The sequence below is a fragment of the Mobula hypostoma genome, chromosome 19, assembly GCF_963921235.1.
Source record: "Mobula hypostoma chromosome 19, sMobHyp1.1, whole genome shotgun sequence".
NCBI classification, from domain to species: Eukaryota; Metazoa; Chordata; class Chondrichthyes; order Myliobatiformes; family Myliobatidae; genus Mobula; species Mobula hypostoma.
Window position 1 is genome coordinate 9134692 of NC_086115.1, and position 15997 is coordinate 9150688.

Consider the following 15997-nt stretch of genomic DNA (forward strand, 5'->3'; position numbering starts at 1 on the left):
ATTGAATAATTACTTTGGTTCTGTCTTCACTAAGGAGGACATAAATAATCTTCCAGAAATAGTAAGGGACAGAGGGTCCAGTGAGATGGAGGAACTGAGTGAAATACATGTTAGTAGGGAAGTGGTGTTGGGTAAATTGAAGGGATTGAAGGCAGATAAATCCCCAGGGCCAGATGGTCTGCATCCCAGAGTGCTTAAGGAAGTAGCCCAAGAAATAGTGGATGCATTAGTGATAATTTTTCAAAACTCGTTAGATTCTGGACTAGTTCCTGAGGATTGGAGGGTGGCTAATGTAACCCCACTTTTTAAAAAAGGAGGGAGAGAGAAACCGGGGAATTATAGACCGGTTAGCCTAACGTCGGTGGTGGGGAAACTGCTGGAGTCAATTATCAAGGATGTGATAACAGCACATTTGGAAATCGGTGAAATGATCGGACAAAGTCAGCATGGATTTGTGAAAGGAAAATCATGTCTGACGAATCTCATAGAATTTTTTGAGGATGTAACTAGTAGAGTGGATAGGGGAGAACCAGTGGATGTGGTATATTTGGATTTTCAAAAGGCTTTTGACAAGGTCCCACACAGGAGATTAGTGTGCAAACTTAAAGCACACGGTATTGGGGGTAAGGTATTGGTGTGGGTGGAGAATTGGTGAGCAGACAGGAAGCAAAGAGTGGGAATAAACGGGACCTTTTCAGAATGGCAGGCGGTGACTAGTGGGGTACCGCAAGGCTCAGTGCTGGGACCCCAGTTGTTTACAATATATATTAATGACTTGGATGAGGGAATTAAATGCAGCATCTCCAAGTTTGTGGATGACACGAAGCTGGGTGGCAGTGTTAGCAGTGAGGAGGATGCTAAGAGGATGCAGGGTGACTTGGATAGGTTGGGTGAGTGGGCAAACTCATGGCAGATGCAATTTAATGTGGATAAATGTGAAGTTATCCACTTTGGTGGCAAAAATAGGAAAACAGATTATTATCTGAATGGTGGCCGATTAGGAAAAGGGGAGGTGCAACGAGACCTGGGTGTCATTATACACCAGTCATTGAAAGTGGGCATGCAGGTACAGCAGGCCGTGAAAAAGGCGAATGGTATGCTGGCATTTATAGTGAGAGGATTCGAGTACAGGAGCAGGGAGGTACTACTGCAGTTATACAGGGCCTTGGTGAGACCACACCTGGAGTATTGTGTGCAGTTTTGGTCCCCTAATCTGAGGAAAGACATCTTTGCCATAGAGGGAGTACAAAGAAGGTTCACCAGATTGATTCCTGGGATGGCAGGACTTTCATATGAAGAAAGACTGGATGAACTGGGCTTGTACTCGTTGGAATTTAGAAGATTGAGGGGGGATCTGATTGAAACGTATAAGATCCTAAAGGGATTGGACAGGCTAGATGCAGGAAGATTGTTCCCGATGTTGGGGAAGTCCAGAACGAGGGGTCACAGTTTGAGGATAGAGGGGAAGCCTTTTAGGATTGAGATTAGGAAAAACTTCTTCACAGAGAGAGTGGTGAATCTGTGGAATTCTCTGCCACAGCAAACTGTTGAGGCCAGTTCATTGGTTATGTTTAAGAGGGAGTTAGATATGGCCCTTGTGGCTACGGGGGTCAGGGGGTATGGAGGGAAGGCTGGGGCGGGGTTCTGAGTTGGATGATCAGCCATGACCATAATAAATGGCGGTGCAGGCTCGAAGGGCCGAATGGCCTACTCCTGCACCTATTTTCTATGTTTCTATGTTTCTGTGGCCAAGATTATACCCAATTTATCTGTTTTCCCCAGAAATGTGTATGATCCTTGTAGTATTACCTATAGCTGTGTAGAATGACACAACTAGCTTAAAATTAGATCTCTGAAATGGACTTCTGGAGCACTTCTACGTTCAAATGGGAGCTCTAGGTGGTTGGGTCTTGTCCTGATATCTGTTGATGCAAAGACACAGTAAAATGCCAAAATTCTGGAGTCATTTCTCAACTGACACCAAGGACTCTGTACTCCCCTCTGCAACTGGATCTCAAATTCCAGACCAACAGACTGCAATTAATAAAGATGGACAACTGTACCTCAAGTAAGATTATCGTCCATTGCCATCAAAAGACCAACATCACCAAAATGAAGGCGCTGCTCATTGCCGGCAGGAATCAGGGTGGAAGTCACACACCTGTCTGCAGCAATGGAGCTGAGGTGGAGGTGGCTGAAGGCCTCAAGTTCCTCAGCAACAATTTGTCCTGCTCCAGCCACGTGGATGTAATGGCAAAAACCACACCAATGCCTCCACTTACCCAGAAGCCGAAGGAAATTCAACATGTTCACAATAACTATCAGTTTTGACAGATGCATCATGGAAAGCAGGTAAAACTGAGCAGCACAGTAGTGCTACAGCTAGCACGATACTATTACAGCTCAGGACATTAGAGTTTGGTGTCCTCCGTATGAAGTCTCTGTATATCTGCCCCATGAAATGCATAGACTTTCTCTGCATCCACTGGTTTCCTCCCACAGTCCAAAGATGTACTGGGAAGGTTAATAGGTCACTGTAAATTGTCCAATATTAGGTTGTGGCTAAATCTGGATTGTCAGGGTTGCTGGGCAGTGCAGCCCGAAGGGCCTATTGCATGCTGTATCTCTAAATAAACAAAATCATATGCCAAAGGATGAATTCTGGATTTTCCAATCTGCCTCATTGTGGCCTTTGCACTTTGTCTGTAACAGTGGAATTCTTCTTTTTACAACCACAATGTACTTGTGTATGGAGTGATGTGTCTGGATGGCACACAAACAAAAGCTTTTCCCTGTATCTCACTACATGGCACAGTAATAAACCAACACTAATACCAATCTGTTGACTGTGTGTTCCATGTCCTGGTCATCCCTAATCCAGTGAACAAATCTATGAGCAAGTCACTTCATATGAGTAACGATGAATGGGATATTTCCAAAGTTTAATTTTAATTTTATTTTATTTAGAGATACAGCATGGTTGCTCCAGCCCAATGAGTCCATGCTGTCCAATTACACCTACTGACCTGTACATCTTTGGAATGTGGGAAGAAACTTTAGCAACTGGAAGAAACCCATGAGGTCATGGGTGGAAAGTACAATGGCAGCAGTAGAATTAAGCATAAATTGCCAGTGCTGTATTATTGTTATATTACCATGCTACCCCATGCATTGGGAGATGTTCTGGGAATCATCAGCTAGTGACAATACTTAACACAACCCCAGTGACTCAATAAGTCAACACACCTTTGCAGTCCTGAGATGTCCAACTCTGGCTCAAAAATGGCCAAAGTGGGTTTGTGGTCGGATGCAATTGTAAATGCACCCCAAGATGAATTTGTGAAAATAATACCAGAAGTAACGTCTAATGCCTCCTGCTAGCTTAGGCACAATTTACCTCACCATGTCAGTACACAAAAGCAACATGTAGTATTGATTTTCTTTAACCTGCATTCACCATGTGTGATGACTGCTCCAATATCATGCTTGGTATTACAGAAGAGCCTCAGCTTCTTTGTCTTCAGAGGACCAAAGAGGATGGCACTGCATTTGAAATATGTTCTCTGTTGATCCTCACCCCAGTAGCAGGACACATGCTTTTGAGTAACTGGTGGAAAGTCATTGACACAGAACAAGAGATGATTAAAAACCTGTCACAGTACTTAAACATGACCAGGAAAGAGGCAAACTCTTTTGTTCAGTCTTTCTGGGAATGTGTATTGCCACTACTTTGTACAGTCCGTCCATAGCAACCTCCTAGCATAAATATGCAAACGTACACTATATATGCTATCGTCAGGCAAGAGGTACAGGAACCTTGGGTCCCACACCACCAGGTTTAGGAAGAGTAATTACTCTTCATCCAATAAGACTCCTGAACTGGCATGGGTAACTTCTCTCATCTCAACTCTGAACCGATTCCACAACCTTCAAACTCACTTTCAAGGACTCAACAACTCATGTTCTCAGTGCTAGATATTTAATTTGCACAAGTTATCAACTTTTGCACTTTGGTTGTTTGTTAGTCTTTATTAGTTTTCATAAATTCTATTGTATTTATTTGTCTTTTAAATGCCTGCAGGAAATTGAATATCAAAGTATATATAACTAGGTGCCTAAGGCTTTTGCATAGTACTGTAGTGATTTTATGTATTGCACTGTACTACTGATGTAAAACAACTTCTCATGATATATGTGAGTGATGATAAACCTGATTCTGATATGGGTGTCAAATGTGGACTGAGTGTGGGAAGGGGCAGGGAGAGGGCAATCATGTTTGGGAAAAGGGGAAGGGAGAGGGGAGGGAGTGGGAAGTACCAAACAGACATTCTGTAATGATCAATAAACCAATTGTTTGGAATCAAATTACCTTGCCTGGTGTCTCAGGGCTGGGTATGTATTGATTTTTCATTGACTTCTTTAGCGCTAACGGATGTGCAGCACTAGTTAAAAAAAAACTATTGATGGGCTGACTCAGGCTGCACTGCACTCAAAGCAAAAAGAGTGCACAAGGATCACTTTCTAGTCTGATATTGGGTGGCCATCTTGGTATGGTTTGGGTACTGAAGCTCCCAGCTATCTGTGCCTGCCATGCGCAACCCATATTTTAAGTGGTAATCTGGGATGAAACCAACACAATGTCAATCTGGAACTTTATTCCTTTTAAAATGCTGTACAATATACATCATTAAATAAATTCTGCTGTCATCAAGAGCAAAAAGGCAGTTAATCTGAGGCAGATAAGAATGACGTAAATCATTGAACAGGGTAACATACACACTTTCAGATGTAATTTGGCAGGTAACTGATTATTAAAATAAGTTCAAAACTTACTGGAGGTAGGACAATTGTTTGCAAAGTATGGACATTAATATGGGCAAAGACACGCTAGTTAAGCGACATAACCACAGTCTGAGCACACAAGTTGGCACCTGAAATGAATCACTTGGTTGGAATTTAAGATCAACTGAAAATATTTTAAATCATCCATGTAAACGCGCCCCTTTTTTTTTGGTCATCACCAATTCTGGTGTTTTCAAGGATGTCCATCAGTAGTTTGGTATCATTGGCCACAATTCAGTCTTTTGTTCTTCCTCCCCTCGAATTACTATAAATAGGGGAGCTCAGTTGCTTGGTGTTCACCGGTCCCAGTAATGAAACACGTCTTTGATTTTCCCCAATTTTAGCCATGCAAAGTGGCTTTTGCATCACAGCTTCATGATTTAACCTGAAATACCTTTGAAAGTAGGGTTGGCTCAGCCGGTAGGACTCTCTGCCGACTCAAACATACATTCTCGTACGTTATTTTAGTGCAGTTCTGAGGGTGGATTGGACGAGTATATTTGAGTAAGTGGATAGGAGTGCACAAAAATAAACAATATTTTCCAAATTGTGGTTTGTCACTGACTCATCACATATTGGACGACAATGCAGAAGGGGCACAATTGTGATCAATTAATCCGTACAAGACATCAGAAGACAGATAAAATAGTTTAGCACCTCAGTTGAATGTAGTTCACAAAATTAAACGTGCAGATTGCATCAACTATTGGTTCCGAATTCATAGAGAAGTTAAGAATAGGTCTCAGAACCAGGCAGTCATCTAAAAGGAGTTGCACATATCAGAATGAACACGTAGCTGATATCCCAAAGGTTTGTGTATCTATCCCATTCATACAAACCATGGTCTACTTGTAATTCGACCCGGCTGATATTGGAATATTTCAAGCTACAGCCCAACCTTTGGTTCCGCCGCATCCATTCTCTACCTTCGAAAGGTTTGTGCTGATCATGCTTCCTCAGTCAATGATTCTCCCTCTTCCAGCCACTGCAGCTCCTGCTGCGTCCTCCTGTGAATCCGCCGGAGCCTCAGCACATACAGGATGATGGCCAGCAGTACCACGAAGAAACAGGCAAAGAACAAGTAGTGGTTATAGACAAACGAGACCCGCAGCCAGCTGGAATGATTTGTTCTGATGGCATCCTGCCGGAGATCTCTGTTATTGTTGGTGGAATAAAGGTTATGGAGAATAAGGAGAGTGAAGAGAAAAACATAAATGTATGACTTACAGTATACCCTTGCACTCAGTGCAGAATTCTGCAGATTTCTTGCCTTTAGTCAGAAGTTGCACAACACAGGAAATAACCCTTCATGCATGCTGACCGCTGCACCCATCTACACTGATCACATTTACCTGCATTAGGGCTGTATTGTTCTGTGCATTGCCTACATAAAGTGCCTGGTTAAATATTACTTCCACATCATGATCAATTCCCCTCCCACCTTCTTCTGCAGCATATTTCAGATAGCAACTACCGTGTAAAAAAGAACTTTTGCTTGCTATCCCCTTCAAGACTCCTTGCTCTCACCTCAACCCCCTGATCTATTGTTTTTGGTAGCTTCCATCATTGGGGAAAAGATTTACCCTACCCATGTCTCTCATAATTTGGTATCATCAGGTCATCTCTTAGCCTCCTTCACTCCAGCAAATAAAGCTGAGGTTATCAAGTCTCTCCTCCTAACTAAAACTTTCCAGCCAATTCCTGGCGATTCTCCATTGCAACCAGATCCTTCATATAGAGAGGTGACCAGAACTACACACAGTACTCCAAGTTGTCTAACCAATATTTTGTAAAGTTGAAAAATAACGTCTCAGCTCTGATATTCTATGCCCTAACCTATCACCCCTACCATCGAGAACATCTTCAAGAGGCGGAGCTTCAAGGTAGCAATATCCATCACTAAAGACTGTTACAATCTGGAACATGCCCTCTTCTTGATATTATCATCATAGAGTAGACACGGCAGCCTTAAGACCTACTTTCAATGATTTAGGACAGCTTCTTACCCTCCACAATCAGGGTGGTCCATGAACACTACTTCAATATTCCTTCTTTGGTGGAATATTTTGTAATTTATAGCAATTTTTATGTATTGTGCTGTAATGCTGCTGCAAGCAACTAATTTTACTTCATACTAGTCAGTGATCATACATAATCCTGATTCTGATTAAGGTAAACATGCCGTCTTAACCTTCTCTGCATAGCCACGCTCCTGTACATGGACAGAAGGAGCACAGAAGGATGCCAAGAGATCCCATCAGCTAACTATCCAAAAAATGATTAGCATAACAATGTTATTTGGCTGGTTTTACTGATGATCAGTGACTTGAGATCATCACAACTAGAGCATTCAGAATCAGTTAAATAAGTTTAGAATGGAAGTTATATTATCTGGGAAACTACTAAAAAGCAACAGGGTCACTGATACTTTGAAATAGAAATCTGCCCTCCTTTTATCTGAGACTGGCCCAGGTCCTCTCTGAACTGCTCTCTGAAACAGCTACTTTAAGGTATACAACTTCAACTTCAAATCTCAGTTTTTTTAGATTTTGTTGATAATTTTTACTAAAATTCATTACACAGTATTCATTAAATATATTTCATTATATTCTTTGAAAAGGTAAAGTCTGGAGCCCAATTCCTTCATTTTTATTTCAGGGACACTACAACTTATGTTCTCAGTACTATCTATATTTATTTTGTATTTGCAGTTTGTCTTCTTCTGCGCATTGGCTGTTTGTCAATCTTTGTGTGTAGTTTTTCCACTGATTATTATATTTCTTTATTGTACTGTGAGTGCCTGCAGGAAAATGAATCTCTGGGTAACAAATGGAGAACAGTAAATTTACTTAAAACTTTATTTCAAAGGACATAATGGAATGTAACAAATTTTAGTAACAAAAATCAACAAAGTCTGCATTTTCAGTGCCAGAGAGGTTGGAAGAATATTTATATCATGGAAAACAAGCCCTTACTATTTTCAGCATACTTTGAGCCTCATGGCATACAGCTTCATGGCCCCTATGAAATTCATGTGCAGATCCCTTGGTGAGATACCTTATTTACTGTAATAGATTATGCTGAAGAACCTGAACAACAACTTCATGAATTCTGTGACAAACTGCACCTATGCCGTCACTGTTGCCATAGTAACAATCTGGAATAAAATCTGTTCTACTGTGGAATACACAGTGTCCCAATTTAGCATCCTGACTGTCAATTACATTCCCTATTCTGGCTCTCCTCTTACTCCTCTTCTCCTCAACCGCCAATAATCTCCTCCTTCACTTTCTACCATGGTCCACTCTTCTCTCCTATCAGATTCCTCCTTCTCCAGCACTTTGCCTCTTCCACCTATTACTTTCCAGCTTCTTACTCATCTCCCTCCCCCCTACAACCCACCTTCCCCCTCACCTGGTTTCACCTATCACTTGTCAGCTTGTACCTCTTCCCTCCCTCAACCTTCTTATTCTGGCTTCTTTCCCCTTCCTTTCCAGTACTGATGTAGGGTTTTGGCCCAAAGCATCTACTATTCATCCTCGCCATAGATGCTGCCCGAGCTGCTGAGCTCCAGCATTTTGTGCTTGTACCTGTCAATTGCATATTTCTCAAAGTCCCGCTCAGTTTCACCAAATATTATTTTGTTCATGCAATGAGGATACATACCGAAGAGGTAGGAAACGGGTTTTGTAAAGAATTGCTCCCAGTGTCCACTGTATTTCCTTGTCATAGATCAACTGGGCAGTTTTCAAGTTGGAATAGTCCGTTGGGAAGTTAAAACCACTGTGCAATACCTCGTGCATCCATGCAGACTTAAAACACTGATATCTGCAAGATCAGAAGAGAATTATCATAATCCAATCTCTAACTTGCACCCAATGTCAGGAAAATCTCTCATTGCTCTTCATAGCAGCAACTTAAAAAAGATTGAGATGCTAGGACAATTTTTAATAAGAGGCAGATTTTAAGAAGCATCTCAAAATAAAGATATAATAAACAAGTAACAATTCACAGAGAGCATTTCACAAACTGCTTGGGAATCTTATGATTAAAATGAAATTTGCTGGGAACATTCAGCTAGTCAGGCAGGATCTGTGGAAGGAGAATTACAGTTGACTTTCACGCTGAAGTTCCTTTCAACAGGGCTTCAGACATGAAGCTTGCCTCCCTCTTCACAGATAAAGGCTAACCTGGTGAGTGCTTTCAGTATTTTCTAATTTTTTTCCCCCAAATTTCTAGCAACTTAGTGATTTTTGTTTTGGAAAAGAACTTGCAGATGCTGGAAATCTGAAACAAAATCAGACACTCAGCAGTGATATTAATTAGTTCCAAAGAAAGTTTGGTGGAGCTTAACAGGCTTTTAGGTAGAGACATGAACATGAAGGGATTGGAGGGTTATGGATGATATGCAGGGGAACATTTTGTATAAATTGGCATCAAGATCAGTATAACATTGTGGGCTGAATGCCCTGTTCAGTGCTGAACTGCCCTGTATACTTGAGGGTCTATTGAAATATGAGTTCTCTCCACAGATGCTGCCTGATACTGTTGATTACCTCCACCATTTTCTGCTGTTCCTGTGTTTTTTGGTGTTCCTACATCTCCATTCACTCTCCTGTACTACGAAACAGAACATTTTACATGAAACAAAGGATCTATACTTTAAACATACGAGGGGTGATTGATAAGTTTGTGGCCTAAGGTAGAAGGAGTCAATTTTAGAAAACCTAGCATATCTATTTTTCAACCTAGTCTCGGTCTACCTTAGGCCATAAACTTATCAATCACCCCGATGAGTTATTAACTTCAAACTTTCTGCATAATCACTCAGAGATGACCTGCGTGTGCACGTAACGAGAGCTGTATAACTCATCTCCTTCTACCTTAGGCCACGAACTTATCAATCACCCCTGCTGTGGACACTTTCTGGAGGTCCAAGATCCGTATGCTCCACGACCGCTGGTCTAAGTGTGTAAATGTAGGAGGAGACTATGTTGAAAAATAAATGTGCTAGGTTTTCTAAAATTGACTCCTTCTACCTTAGGCCACGAACTTATCAATCACCCCTCATATTTCCTTGCTGAGAACTCCTCTAGAACAGCCCAAGGTTATAGAATTTTCACAATGAATGTAAGATTGTTTTTTTAAAACTTATGATCAGAAACCGATTACAGTTTTTAATAATAATAAAAATAATACCCAATGATCATGTTACCCACCATACACTACCTGATCAAGGCAAGTGCTTCAAAACACTCCAGTTCCATGCTCTACCTCCTAACAATGAGCCAATTTTGTATCTGTTTGCTAGCCCACTGTAGATCCCATAACGTTATAACCTTCTAGACCGGTCTTCTTTGTGGGACCTCATTAAAGACTTTGCTAAAGCAGTTGTAGCCAACATCTACTGCTCCTCCCTTGTCAATCCTCTTGGTCACCTCTGGACAAACTTTATTGGAAGGATTTAGTGAGAACATAGAGTAATAAACATTTGCTGAAAGTACTCAGTGGGTTGAACATCATCTGTTGGGGAAGGGACTGTCAATGTTTCATTAGGACAGACAGTGGAGAGGGAAGAGAGCTGGAATAAAGAGGGGGCACTGCAAGACAGAGAACTGTAGGCGATTGGTGGACTGAGGAGGAATGATGGATGATGGGCTGATTGAATCAGGGAGGGGAGGGGGAAACAGACTGTTCCTCCAGATTCCAGCATCTGCAGTATGTCTTTATGAATCATGATCTTGATGAAAACCAGGGCAGGTTGGAAGTGCCAGATGCTCTAATTTTGTTTACATTTCTTATGTTCTTAACCCAATTCTTGAAAATGATCCATAAAAACTATGTTAGTAAAGCTACATCACATAGAGTCATAGAGCAATGCAGCATGGATACAGGCACTTCAGCCCAATGACTCCATGCCAACTATAATGGCAACAAAGCTAATGTTGGATTTTCTGCTATGCCCAAATCTCTCAAAAATCCTCCCCTCCTCCCCACCAACCTCCGTGAACCCACTTGAGTTTTTTCCTCTGAGTTTTTTACTCACCAAGCTCAAGATGGATGTGTTGCTCCTTGGGTTATTCTTAAATCTTACCCTCCCCCTCCATAATGAACCAGTGGACCCTTACCATTAACCAATGGGTCTGTGGAGCGGACACCAAGTTGGAAACACTTGCCTTAGAATACAGAACATAGAAAAGTACAGCAAAGGAACAGGCCATTCAGCCCATAATGTTGTGCCGAGGCAGCTAAGCAAATCAAAAACACCCAAACACTAATTCCTCTGACGTACACCATGTCCCTATCCTCTCCACCTTCCTTACATCCGTGTACTTATCCAAATGTCACTTAAAAGCCTCCAATGTATTTACTTCTACCACCATACCAGGCATCCACTACTTTCTAAGTAAAAAAAACTTACCCCTTACATCCCCCTTGAACCTACTGCCTCTCATCTTCAATGCATGCCTTCTGGTATTAGACATTTCAATCCTGGGAAACAGATACTCTCTATCCACCCTATCTATGCTCTCATAATCTTATAAACCTTGATTAGATCTCCGCTCAGCCTCCGACACTCCAAAGAAAATAACCCAAGTTTATCCAGTCTCTCATGATAGCACAACCACTCTAAACTAAGCAGCATCCTGGTAAGCTTCTTCTGCACCCTCTCCAAAGCTTCAACATCGTCCCTATAGTGCAGTAACCAAAACTGTATGCAATACTCCAGCTGTGGCCTCACCAGAGTTTTATAAAGTTGCAACACAACATCTTGACTTTTGAACTCAATGCCTCAACTAATAAGAGCAAGCATTCCATAAGCTTTCTTTACCACTTTATCAACCTGTGGAGTCACTTACAAGGAGCTATGAATTTGGATCGCAAGCTCTCTCTGCTCAGCAACTTTGCCCTTAACAGTGTAGTGTCTCCTTGCATTTGCCCTACCGAGGTGCAATACGTCATATTTATCTGAGTTAAACTCCATCTGCCAATTCTCTGCCATCTGCAACTGATCTATAACATGCAGTATTCTTTGTCAGTCTTCTACACTATCCACAACTCCACCAACATTGGCATCATCTGCAAATGTATTAACCAACCCATCTACAGTTTCATCCAGGTCATTTATACACATCACAAACAGCAGAGGTCCTATCACAGATCCCCGCAAAACTCCACTAATTACAGACCTCCAACTCAAATAAGTCCCTTCAACCACTAACCTCTGTCTTTTATGCACAAGCCAGCTCTGAATCCAAACAGCCAATTCCTGCGGATCCCATGCATCTTAATCTTCTGGATTAGCCTCCCATGACAGACTTTGTCAAACGCCTTACTAAAATCCATATATACAACATCCACTGTTCTAGTTGGATCTAGTCAACATCCACTCATCAGTTTCTCTCGTGACTTTGTCAAAAACTTTGGCACTCTGCCTAATTAGGCCATGGGTTTCCAAATGCTCATATATCCTATACCTAAGCCTATGCTTCCTTGTTTTGGACTCCCCTAACCTGGGGAAAAGTGTCATCATTGACCTTATCTATGCCCGCATTAATTTTAAATACTTCTATATTATCGCTCTCCTCATTCTCCATTATTCCAAGGAATAAAGACCAGCCTGGCTATCTAATTGTTGTAACTCATGCTTTCTAGTTCTGGCAACATACTTGGAAATCTTCACTGCACTCTTTCAGCTATATACCTTTTCTATAACAGGCAGATCCTCTATCCAAGTGACTATTCATGGATTTTTCATGTGAAGATCACTGTGGTGTGGGTTGAAATACTGCATTAATTTTGTGCACATATGAGATTTATGCATCTTACATGTACAAACTTTAAATTACTTAATGAACCATTTCAATGAATACCACACTGGTCAGTTAATGAAGAATCTTTGAAAGTTTACTTGTATTAAGTTCAAAGATTTTAAGATTGGCTTTATTTGCTACATGTACAGTGAAACATATAGTGAAATGTGCCTTTGCAGCAAATCAAATCCGTGAGGATTGTGCTGGGGAGACCGCAAGTATCACCATGCTTCAGGCTCCAACATAGATTGCCTATGACTCACTAACCCTAACCCGTACACCTTTAGAATGTGGGAGGAAACTGGAGTTCAGAGTTTAAAGGAGAATGTACAAACTCCTTACAGACAGCAGCAGGAATTGAATCCCAATCTTACAGCTGACACTGTAAAGCATTGCGATAACCACTCCACCACTGTGCCCTTCAGAACTCTTGTTTTCATGGTTCTGTTTATTAAGGTTAATTCTTGGGAAACTTACTTCAATCTGTAAAGGTCAGCATGAGATGAAAACAGGTTGCGATCAAAACGTTCTTTTAATGTTGCCCATTTGGTAGCACAATAATCCTGAAAAAGAAAGTTGGAGTGGAAAGTAATCAGCTTGAAAGGACTGCCAATACTTCAAGTTTTCACTTATTATGCCTTATATTTCTCTAAGATAAAGAAGGAAATGACTTAGTTCATCAAGTCTATGCTGGCTCTCAGGGCCCAATTTGTTCTCACTCAGCTGCTCATCAGTCCACTCTGATACCCACCTACAATAGAGGAAATTTATAACTGGTTATTTAACCTAATGATCAGCACATCTTTGGGATGTCAGAGCAGCTGGAGAAAACCCACATAGCTGGAAAGAGAATGCGCAAAGTCCACACAAAGCAGAGGTTGAGATGAAACCTCTACTTGCTGGGTCACTTGGCGGACTTGCACCAGTGACACGTCAGCCAACGGTAGTCAAGGAAGGTGGCTGGAGCATAGAATTTGCTGCCACAAGGAGTGATTGAGATAAAGTGTATGGATGCTCTGTTGGGGAATATTGAAAGGGAGCAAGAAAAGAATAAAATTATGCTGACGGAGAAGTGGGAGGAGAATAGAATGGGGAATAAATACCTTCAAGGATCTGTTGAGCTAACAGCCAGCTTGTGTTACAGAGGGATCCGGGAAACAGATCCATAATTTCTTGAAGGAGGCATCACAGGAAGATAGGATCATAAAGAGAGTTTTTGGCACATTAGCCATCATAAATGAGAGTACTGAGTACAATAATAGGGATGTTATGTTCAAGTTGCAGAAGACGTTGATGAAGCTTAACTTGGATTACTGTTTGCAATTCCGACTGCATACCTCAGGAAAGATATCAATAAGATTGAAAGAGTGCACAGAAAATTTACAAGAATGTTGCTGGGTCTTATGGATCTGAGTTATAGGGAAAGGTTGAATAGTTAGGACTTGATTCCCTTTATTAAGGGTAACAGAGGGTAGCAAGAGTGGAAAAAGAGCTGCCAGCTTAAGTGCTGGATGCAGGTTCAATTTCAACATTTAGGAGAAGTTTGGATAAGTATACAGATGGCAGATGTATGGAAGGCTACGGTCCAAATGCAAGTCAATGGGACGAGGTAATAGCTTGGCACAGATTAAATGGGCTGAAGGGCCTACTTCCATGCTGTAGTTCTCTATGCAGTGCGATGTGGTGTATCCTAGTACTGGGCTTCCATACCTTGGCTGCTTTTTTGTACACAATACCATCATATTGACCTCCCATGCGCAAGACGTCTTCAGTACAGTAATAGAACTCAGAGAATCCATAGAATTCACTGTTATAGAAATCAATTGGTGGCTGATAAACCCCATTGAAGGACATGCTGGTCTCATTCCCTTTGTTCAGGAATGGTCTGATTTGCTTGCAACACTCGTCAAAATTCCCAACTCCTTTCAAGTGCAATGTCTGTTCATCCTTCTGAATGGTGTCAGTTGTTTCAAGGGACAAGCAGGGATCGAGGTAGGGTTTCTCCTCACTGACACCCATGTGCTGCCCAGGTAATCTGTTAAAAAAGACAACAGTTTTATAATCCTGAATGCTCTTCACTTTCCTTCCTTCTCCTTTCAATGTGTTACAGTCTATGCTCAAAAGTACTGCCTAAATTACAATTAGGTATTTAAAACCCAACTATTGGGATAAATTTTATTTGAATGCAACTAGTCCTGATCGCATACAGATAACTAACCATTAATAAAACCAAGCCTCCTGACCTTTAACTACAGTGTGACTTTGATATTATTTGTAAGCATCCATTCTAAAAAGCTTGAATTCCTTGCATAGACACCAGCCAGTAACTTGTTGCTGTTTTTCTATGCATCATTTACTACAGGTGCTAGTATGCCTTTACTTGGCACATGTTGTTCGAGAAGGACATGCTTGTACTGCTGCTACATGCAGATCATGTGGGTCTGAAGTCAATGACTCCAGTTAGGACCACAGTTGGCATGGCTGGCACGGCAGCACAGTGGCCTAACAGTTAGCACAAACGCTTTACAGGCAGTGATTCCTGCCTGTCTGTCAGGAGCTTGTATGTTCTCCCTGTGAATGCGTGGGTTTCCTCCCACATTCCCAAGGATGTACGAGTTAGGGTTTTAGTGAGCAGGCACCGGAAGTACGGCGTCACTTGCAAGCCGCCCCCAGGGCATTGCAAAAACAAATTTCACTCTATCTTTCAATATACATGTGACAAATAAAGCTAATCTTATAAAGGCAAAACAGGATTGTTCACATTAAATATGCAGACATTTCTGTGACATCAGAGACAAGGATCACATGCAGCAGAGAGTCAGACCACAACAGAGTACGTCCACTCTGCACATCAACGACAGTGATGCTTTTCTTCCAGGTAGCTGAATGTCTTTTATGCTCAGTTTGACACGTGGAAGGCTCCTTCACTCTCAAGGGGCAGGCACTCTGTCTGGCAGCACCTTATGTGAGGAAGACATTAGCTAGGGACAAGACACGTAAAGCTGCGGGGCCTAATAATCTAGCTGGTCGGGTGCTGAGGGTCTGTGCAGCCCAGTTACCTGAGGCCCAATCATACACCTTCAACATCTCTCTGGTACAATATACTGTCCTGCCAGGTTTCAAGATGGCCACCATCATCCCAGTGCCCAAGAGGGCGACAATAACTTGCTTAAATGACTATCGTCCAACGGCAGTGACTTCATCTATACAAATTGCTTTGAGCAGCTGTTTACGGATCACATTAAATCCCATCTTCCTACTACATTGGACCTTTTCCAGTTCACTTAGCAGTCTAACTGGTCCATTGATAATGCCATAGCCCCTGCACTCCAGTTCGTCTT

The 15997-nt window shown here is 41.7% G+C and overlaps 1 protein-coding gene across 6 annotated transcripts in view; it reads right to left on the minus strand.

Annotated features, from left to right (window-relative positions):
• Nucleotides 1–4616: 4616 nt before the first annotated feature.
• LOC134358801 (ectonucleoside triphosphate diphosphohydrolase 4-like) overlaps nt 4617–15997 on the minus strand; it is a 99119-nt gene continuing 87738 nt past the window's right edge. For all 6 annotated transcript variants that reach the window (XM_063071304.1, XM_063071303.1, XM_063071302.1 and 3 more), the window contains 4 exons: nt 14367–14691; nt 13134–13219; nt 8509–8670; nt 4617–5996 (listed from right to left, as the gene is read on the minus strand). In XM_063071304.1, coding sequence (XP_062927374.1) covers nt 5789–5996; nt 8509–8670; nt 13134–13219; nt 14367–14691 — 781 coding nt within the window. In that variant the 3' untranslated portion in view covers nt 4617–5788. The remainder of the gene's footprint in view (nt 5997–8508; nt 8671–13133; nt 13220–14366; nt 14692–15997) is intronic.